Source organism: Rhinichthys klamathensis, unplaced genomic scaffold (assembly GCF_029890125.1).
Source record: "Rhinichthys klamathensis goyatoka isolate OS25496 unplaced genomic scaffold, OSU_Roscu_1.1 h1tg000409l_1, whole genome shotgun sequence".
NCBI classification, from domain to species: domain Eukaryota; kingdom Metazoa; phylum Chordata; class Actinopteri; order Cypriniformes; family Leuciscidae; genus Rhinichthys; species Rhinichthys klamathensis.
In genome coordinates this window covers 843892-852500 of record NW_026606909.1, presented here as the reverse complement: position 1 = coordinate 852500, position 8609 = coordinate 843892, and the positions used below count along the sequence as shown (strand labels likewise).

Here is an 8609-nt window from a genome sequence, read left to right as displayed (position 1 = left end):
ACTTTATTAGGTACCCCATGCTAGTAACGGGTTGGACCCCCTTTTGCCTTCAGAACTGCCTCAATTCTTCGTGGCATAGATTCAACAAGGTGCTGGAAGCATTCCTCAGGGAGTTTGGTCCATATTGACATGATGGCATCACACAGTTGCCGCAGATTTGTCGGCTGCACATCCATGATGCGAATCTCCCGTTCCACCACATCCCAAAGATGCTCTTTTGGGTTGAGATCTGGTGACTGTGGAGGCCATTTTAGTACAGTGAACTCATTGTCATGTTCAAGAAACCAATTTGAAATGATTAGAGCTTTGTGACATGGTGGAAGTAGCCATCAGAGGATGGGTACATGGTGGCCATAAAGGGATGGACATGGTCAGAAACAATGCTCAGGTAGGCCGTGGCATTTAAACGATGCCCAATTGGCACTAAGGGGCCTAAAGTGTGCCAGGAAAACATCCCCCACACCATTACACCACCACCACCAGCCTGCACAGTGGTAACAAGGCATGATGGATCCATGTTCTCATTCTGTTTACGCCAAATTCTGACTCTAACATCTGAATGTCTCAACAGAAATCGAGACTCATCAGACCAGGCAACATTTTTCCAGTCTTCAACTGTTCAATTTTGGTGAGCTCTTGCAAATTGTAGCCTCTTTTTCCTATTTGTAGTGGAGATGAGTGGTACCCGGTGGAGTCTTCTGCTGTTGTAGCCCATCCGCCTCAAGGTTGTGCGTGTTGTGGCTTCACAAATGCTTTGCTGCATACCTCGGTTGTAACGAGTGGTTATTTCAGTCACTGTTGCCCTTCTATCAGCTCGAACCAGTCTGGCCATTCTCCTCTGACCTCTGGCATCAACAAGGCATTTCCGCCCACAGAACTGCCGCTCACTGGATGTTTTTTCTTTTTCGGACCATTCTCTGTAAACCCTAGAGATGGTTGTGCGTGAAAATCCCAGTAGATTAGCAGTTTCTGAAATACTCAGACCAGCCCTTCTGGCACCAACAATCATGCCACGTTCAAAGTCACTCAAATCACCTTTCTTCCCCATACTGATGCTCGGTTTGAACTGCAGGAGATTGTCTTGACCATGTCTACATGCCTAAATGCACGTAGTTGCCGCCATGTGATTGGCTGCTTAGAAATTAAGTGTTAACGAGCAGTTGGACAGGTGTACCTAATAAAGTGGCCGGTGAGTGTATATACACACACACACAGATTTATATATACACACACATTTATATATATATATACATATATATTTATATATATAAATCTGTTATAAAATATTAATGGTGAAATATATATATATATACACACACATTTATATAATAATATATTTATAGTCTAATATTTACAGGTTTTCTCTGACTGACTCTTAATAAAAAACCTCTGAAACTGAAAGTCTGTTAAAATCATCAGATTTTGCACATAATAAAGAAAGTGAAGAGACAGAATCTGGTGAAAGGTTTTATTAGTTTGAACTTTCTACCTCTCGTCTGGTTGTGTCAGAAAAGAAAGTTACAAAACATCTACAATCTCTCCAGCGTGGCAAAAATCATGACCTTTGACCTTCGACCTGTACAAAACATCACGACTCTGTCATTTACAGCAAACCTAAACGAGCACAGAGTTAAATATCCTTATCCTACATCATCTAGCATGCCTGAAACTCAAGCGTATAATTCAAGTACGTGACGACCTACAGACCACCCATAATGCACCTCAATACATCACTAATAAAGTCAACGATTACAGTTCTCCTGCAAACCTCCACGACACGCTCTCAGACTCACTTGACCTTGACCTTTGACCTTCCATCCTTCGCTTTGACCCTGAAATGATCCGCTGTGTGTGTGTCTTTGTCTTCGAGTCCACAATAAAACATCTCATCGGGTTCCCACTGCAGAAATCATTCCTTAATTAGCGTTCTGTCTTGATTTTCAGTAAAAATATCCTTAAAACGAGATCGGCTCCCCGTGAAGAAACAGCACGAGATATCAGACTGATGTCCAGAGCATTCCTCTCGAGGTCGGTTTCTTTCGACCCCCGGGGAAATGTATTCTTGTTTTAGAACACCGAGTGTGTGTGTGTGTGAGAGAGAGTGTGTGTGTGAGAGAGAGAGAGTGTGTGTGTGTGTGTTACAGAGTGTGTGTGTGTGTGTGAGAGAGAGTGTGTGAGAGAGAGAGTGTGTGTGTGTGTGTGTGTTACAGAGTGTGTGTGTGTGTGTGAGAGAGAGGGAGAGTGTGTGTGTGTGTGTGTGTTAGAGAGAGAGAGTGTGTGTGTGTGTGAGAGGGAGTGTGTGTGTGTGTGTGTGTGTTAGAGAGAGTGTGTGTGTGTGTGAGAGGGAGAGTGTGTGTGTGTGTTAGAGAGAGAGTGTGTGTGTGTGTGTGTGTGTGTGTGTGAGAGGGAGAGAGAGAGAGAGAGAGAGAGAGAGAGAGAGAGAGAGAGAGAGAGAGAGAGAGAGAGAGAGAGTGTGTGTGTGTGTGAAGTGATTGGGTGATGTATGTGTGTGTGCAGTGATTGGGTGTGTGTGTGTGTGTGTGTGTGTGTGTGTGTGTGTGTGTGTGTGTGTGTGTGTGTGTGTGTGTGTGTGAAGTGATTGGGTGATGTGTGTGTGTGTGTGTGTGTGTGTGTGAGTGCAGTGATCGGGTGGTGTGTGTGTGTGTGTGCAGTGATTGGGTGATGTGTGTGTGTGTGCAGTGATTGGGTGTGTGTGTGTGTGTGTGTGGGTGTGAAGTGATTGGGTGATGTGTGTGTGTGAGTGTGTGTGTGTGTGTGTGAGTGCAGTGATCGGGTGGTGTGTGTGTGTGTGTGCAGTGATTGGGTGATGTGTGTGTGTGTGTGTGAGTGAGTGCAGTGATCGGGTGGTGTGTGTGTGTGTGTGTGTGTGTGTGCAGTGATCGGGTGGTGTGTGTGTGTGTGTGCAGTGATTGGGTGATGTGTGTGTCTGTGCAGTGATTGGGTGTGTGTGTGTGTGTGGGTGTGAAGTGATTGGGTGATGTGTGTGTGTGTGTGTGTGTGTGTGTGTGTGTGTGTGTGTGTGTGTGTGTGTGTGTGTGTGCAGTGATTGGGTGGTGTGTGTGTGTGTGTGCAGTGATTGGGTGATGTGTGGCAGTGGCTGAACACTAGTAAACATGCACATTATGAACAGGTGAAGAGAAATGTTTGCTCCTCAAACACACACACACACACACACACACACACACACACACAGAGAGAGAGTTAGAAACGTGGAACTGTCGCTCCGCTCGAGTCTCTTGAGTTCAGCAGACGCTCCTCGCAACACAAGTTACGTTCTTCAGTGTCAAACCCTGATACACTCCTGTATCCGGGATATTCCCTGGAGTTAGTGAAGCCCGGCTGTGTGTGTGTGTGTGTGTGTGTGTGTGAAGGGAATCTTCAGTGAGACTCTGTCTCCCTCTGCTGGTCCGTTACTCTAGTGCTGTCGCTGTTAATCCTCGAGAGACGCGGCTCTCCTGAAGCTGTTCAGTGTCGCACCTCTTTAACCTGGGTTACCTGAGAGAGAGAGAGAACACACACACACACACACACACACACACACACACACACACACACACACACACACACACACACACTCTGTGAGTACATCATTAATGTTTGTGTGTGTGTGAGTGTGTGAGTGTGAGTATGAATGAGAGTGTGTGTATGAGAGTGTGTGTGTGTGTGTGTGTGTGTGTGTGTGTGTGTGTACCTCTCTCTCATGGACATTGTTGGCTGTGTGTTGAGGAAAGACAGTTGTTGCTCCAGACTACAGACCCGGAACGCCAGATAACAGGATGAGATGATGAGCAAAATAATGCTGGAAAACACAAACACACAGCCGGTTAAAATCCATACATTCACACTGCCATTATTAATAATCATGAATATAGTTATGAATAATTATTATCCATTATTATTTGTAATAATGTAACATTAATTTATTTCACATTTAATATTTGTATGATGTTCCTGATTGAGAAAGTAAACAGATCTGCTAGTTCACACTGCCATAATCAATTATTATAAATATAATTTTTAATTATACATTATTATTTATAATATTTATAAATACATTTATTTGACTTTTGATATTTTTTATTATGTTTTTGGTCTTGGTTGAAAAAGTAATCAAATCTGCTAGTTCACACTTCCATTGTTAATTATTATTATAAACCATTTATATGAAAACATAATTAATATGAATTATTTATAGTCAATAATGATACATTATTATTTAACATTAATTAACAAGTATTATTAGTTATTGGTTACACTCATACAGCACTTCACTAAGAGGTCATGTGACTAATTATATCAGGGCATATAATAATAATGTGATTTATCCACCCGAATATGAAATATTCTTAAAATGCTTAAAACCTCAAAAATCCAAATTTACGGTATATATTTATTATATATAAGATGATGATATATATCATTTTAAGTTATTTAAAATTAAATAAGAGTGTGTGTGTGTGTGTGTGTGTGTGTGTGAGAGTGTGTGTGTGTGAGAGAGAGAGAGAGTGTGTGTGTTTGTGTGTGTGTGTGTGTGTGTGTGTGTGAGAGTGTCTGTGTGAGAGAGTGTGTGTGTATGTGTGTGTGTGAGAGTGTGTGTGTGTGTGTGTGTGTGAGTGTGTGCATGTGCGTGTGTGTGTGTGTGTGTGTGAGAGAGTGTGAGAGTGTCTGTGTGAGAGAGAGAGTGTGTGTGTGTGTGAGAGAGAGAGAGTGTGTGTGTGTATGTGTGTGTGTGTACCTCTCTCTCATGGAAATTGTTGGTTGTGTGTTGAGAAAAGACAGTTATTTAATTCAAAATCATTAATAATATAGTTTATTATTTAAATAAAAAATTAAATATATATAAAACAATTTATCATTAATTATTTATATATAAAATAAACTAATAAATAAAATATAAATATAAAAATAAAAATAATTTTAATTGCGAGTAACTCAGACGAGCAGCCAGCAGAGGGCGACAGAACACCACAAGTGTTTATCTCAAACTCACATGATTACCGTTTATAACGCATTCAAGTGTGTGTGTGTGTGTGTGTGTGTGTGTGTGTGTGTGTGTGTGAGACTGACAGCAGGATGAAGAACTTGAGCAGATGATACTCCATGTGACCCAGTTCTGAGGCCGGCTCGGTCAGAAGAATCTTCTCGGACTCCAGACGCCGTTCTGAAGAGAAACAGCAAACATATAATTCTGTTTAATTCTGTTTCTTCACGAGTTTCATGCAGAGAAAACACTCGTTTATTTCAAATACATCGTCGTGCAACACAAACACACACAACCTCCCCATTGTTGGACACAGTTTTTACCTCAATTAACTCTTTTAATTCTATTCACATTTGTTTCTATAGCGCTTTTCACAACACACATCGTTTCAAAGCAGCTTTACAGAAAATGTCCACATTATAATCTAGAGCGATCTGATATCAGAGGAAACTGTCTAAGTTATGTATTTCAGAAATGCACATACAGATGAAACTCGAAAAATGAGAATATGGTGCAAAAGTTCATTTATTTCAGTAATTCAACTTAAAAGGTGAAACTAATATATTATATAGACTCATTACATGCAAAGTGAGATATTTCAAGCCTTTAGTTGTTATAATTGTGATGATTATGGCTTACAGATATTAAAACCCCAAATTCAAAATTAGAATATTGTGAAAAGGTTTTCATATAAGCCATAATCATCACAATTATAACAACTAAAGGCTTGAAATATCTCACTTTGCATGTAATGAGTCTATATAATATATTAGTTTCACCTTTTAAGTTGAATTACTGAAATAAATGAACTTTTGCACCATATTCTCATTTTTCGAGTTTCACCTGTAGACAAAATCGAAGAATTTATTAACTTAAACAATGTAATAATTGAATGCAGAAACAATGAGCTCATAGAAGTAATGAAAACTTGTGTAATGAATCATAAATAATGTGAAACTGAGCATGTAAAGTTCAACGCACCTTCCTCATAATCAAACAACGTGTGGATATTTTCATAACTCGTCACGACATCTGAAGATAAAAGCCTCCAGTCAGAAACATTATCCTTAAAATCAGTGTGTGAACAGTCAGGCGTCACACGTGTGTGTGTGAGCCGCAATAACACACACATATGTGGACACACGTGAAGAACAGTCGACTGCAGAGCGCAGGATCAACACACACTCGTGAGAGTCCAGAAACACACATTTGCTTATTCAAACAGTTATGAATTATGATGTTTGGGTTACAGTTAAAGAGGATCAAGCGCTTTTTCCATTATGAATAATGAAAATAATTGCTCACCTGACTCACCGAGAGCAGTGTGTGTGTGTGTGTGTGTGTGTGCTGTACCCTGCAGCGGCGTCTCAGTGATGTACAGTGTGTGTGTGTGTGTGTGTGCTGTACCCTGCAGCGGCGTCTCAGTGATGTACGGTGTGTGTGTGTGAGTGTGTGTGCTGTACCCTGCAGCGGCGTCTCAGTGATGTACGGTGTGTGTGTGTGTGTGTGTGTGTGCTGTACCCTGCAGTGGCGTCTCAGTGATGTACGGTGTGTGTGTGTGTGTGTGTGTGTGTGTGTGCTGTACCCTGCAGCGGCGTCTCAGTGATGTACGGTGTGTGTGTGTGTGTGTGTGCTGTACCCTGCAGCGGCGTCTCAGTGATGTACGGTGTGTGTGTGTGTGTGTGTGCTGTACCCTGCAGCGGCGTCTCAGTGATGTACGGTGTGTGTGTGTGTGTGTGTGCTGTACCCTGCAGCGGCGTCTCAGTGATGTACGGTGTGTGTGTGTGTGTGTGTGTGTGCTGTACCCTGCAGCGGCGTCTCAGTGATGTACGGTGTGTGTGTGTGTGTGTGTGCTGTACCCTGCAGCGGCGTCTCAGTGATGTACGGTGTGTGTGTGTGTGTGTGTGCTGTACCCTGCAGCGGCGTCTCAGTGATGTACGGTGTGTGTGTGTGTGTGTGTGCTGTACCCTGCAGCGGCGTCTCAGTGATGTACGGTGTGTGTGTGTGCTGTACCCTGCAGCGGCGTCTCAGTGATGTACGGTGTGTGTGTGTGTGTGTGTGTGTGTGTGTGCTGTACCCTGCAGCGGCGTCTCAGTGATGTACGGTGTGTGTGTGTGTGTGTGTGTGTGCTGTACCCTGCAGCGGCATCTCAGTGATGTACGGTGTGTGTGTGTGTGTGTGTGTGTGTGCTGTACCCTGCAGCGGCGTCTCAGTGATGTACGGTGTGTGTGTGTGTGTGTGTGTGTGCTGTACCCTGCAGTGGCGTCTCAGTGATGTACGGTGTGTGTGTGTGTGTGTGTGTGTGCTGTACCCTGCAGCGGCATCTCAGTGATGTACGGTGTGTGTGTGTGTGTGTGTGTGTGTGCTGTACCCTGCAGCGGCGTCTCAGTGATGTACGGTGTGTGTGTGTGTGTGTGTGTGTGCTGTACCCTGCAGCGGCGTCTCAGTGATGTACGGTGTGTGTGTGTGTGTGTGTGCTGTACCCTGCAGCGGCGTCTCAGTGATGTACGGTGTGTGTGTGTGTGTGTGTGCTGTACCCTGCAGCGGCGTCTCAGTGATGTACGGTGTGTGTGTGTGTGTGTGTGTGTGCTGTACCCTGCAGCGGCGTCTCAGTGATGTACGGTGTGTGTGTGTGTGCTGTACCCTGCAGTGGCGTCTCAGTGATGTACGGTGTGTGTGTGTGTGTGTGTGTGTGCTGTACCCTGCAGCGGCGTCTCAGTGATGTACGGTGTGTGTGTGTGTGTGTGTGTGTGCTGTACCCTGCAGCGGCATCTCAGTGATGTACGGTGTGTGTGTGTGTGTGTGTGTGTGTGCTGTACCCTGCAGCGGCGTCTCAGTGATGTACGGTGTGTGTGTGTGTGTGTGTGTGTGCTGTACCCTGCAGTGGCGTCTCAGTGATGTACGGTGTGTGTGTGTGTGTGTGTGTGTGCTGTACCCTGCAGCGGCATCTCAGTGATGTACGGTGTGTGTGTGTGTGTGTGTGTGTGTGCTGTACCCTGCAGCGGCGTCTCAGTGATGTACGGTGTGTGTGTGTGTGTGTGTGTGTGCTGTACCCTGCAGCGGCGTCTCAGTGATGTACGGTGTGTGTGTGTGTGTGTGTGCTGTACCCTGCAGCGGCGTCTCAGTGATGTACGGTGTGTGTGTGTGTGTGTGTGCTGTACCCTGCAGCGGCGTCTCAGTGATGTACGGTGTGTGTGTGTGTGTGTGTGTGTGCTGTACCCTGCAGCGGCGTCTCAGTGATGTACGGTGTGTGTGTGTGTGTGTGTGTGTGTGTGTGCTGTACCCTGCAGCGGCGTCTCAGTGATGTACGGTGTGTGTGTGTGTGTGTGTGTGTGCTGTACCCTGCAGCGGCGTCTCAGTGATGTACGGTGTGTGTGTGTGTGTGTGTGCTGTACCCTGCAGCGGCGTCTCAGTGATGTACGGTGTGTGTGTGTGTGTGTGTGTGTGCTGTACCCTGCAGCGGCGTCTCAGTGATGTACGGTGTGTGTGTGTGTGTGTGTGTGTGTGTGTGCTGTACCCTGCAGCGGCGTCTCAGTGATGTACGGTGTGTGTGTGTGTGTGTGTGTGTGCTGTACCCTGCAGTGGCGTCTCAGTGATGTACGGTGTG

General features: G+C 44.8%; 1 protein-coding gene across 3 annotated transcripts in view; it reads right to left on the bottom strand.

Moving 5' to 3' along the window:
- Window positions 1-3110: 3110 nt before the first annotated feature.
- The window catches only part of LOC130070515 (GRAM domain-containing protein 2A), a 54412-nt gene continuing 48913 nt past the window's right edge, over window positions 3111-8609 (bottom strand). For 2 of the 3 annotated variants that reach the window (XM_056234931.1, XM_056234930.1), the window contains exons 10-13: window positions 5984-6034; window positions 5089-5182; window positions 3713-3820; window positions 3111-3516 (exon numbers count right to left, since the gene is read on the bottom strand). In XM_056234931.1, coding sequence (XP_056090906.1) covers window positions 3513-3516; window positions 3713-3820; window positions 5089-5182; window positions 5984-6034 — 257 coding nt within the window. In that variant the 3' untranslated portion in view covers window positions 3111-3512. The remainder of the gene's footprint in view (window positions 3517-3712; window positions 3821-5088; window positions 5183-5983; window positions 6035-8609) is intronic. The other variant, XM_056234932.1, reaches the window with a different exon arrangement.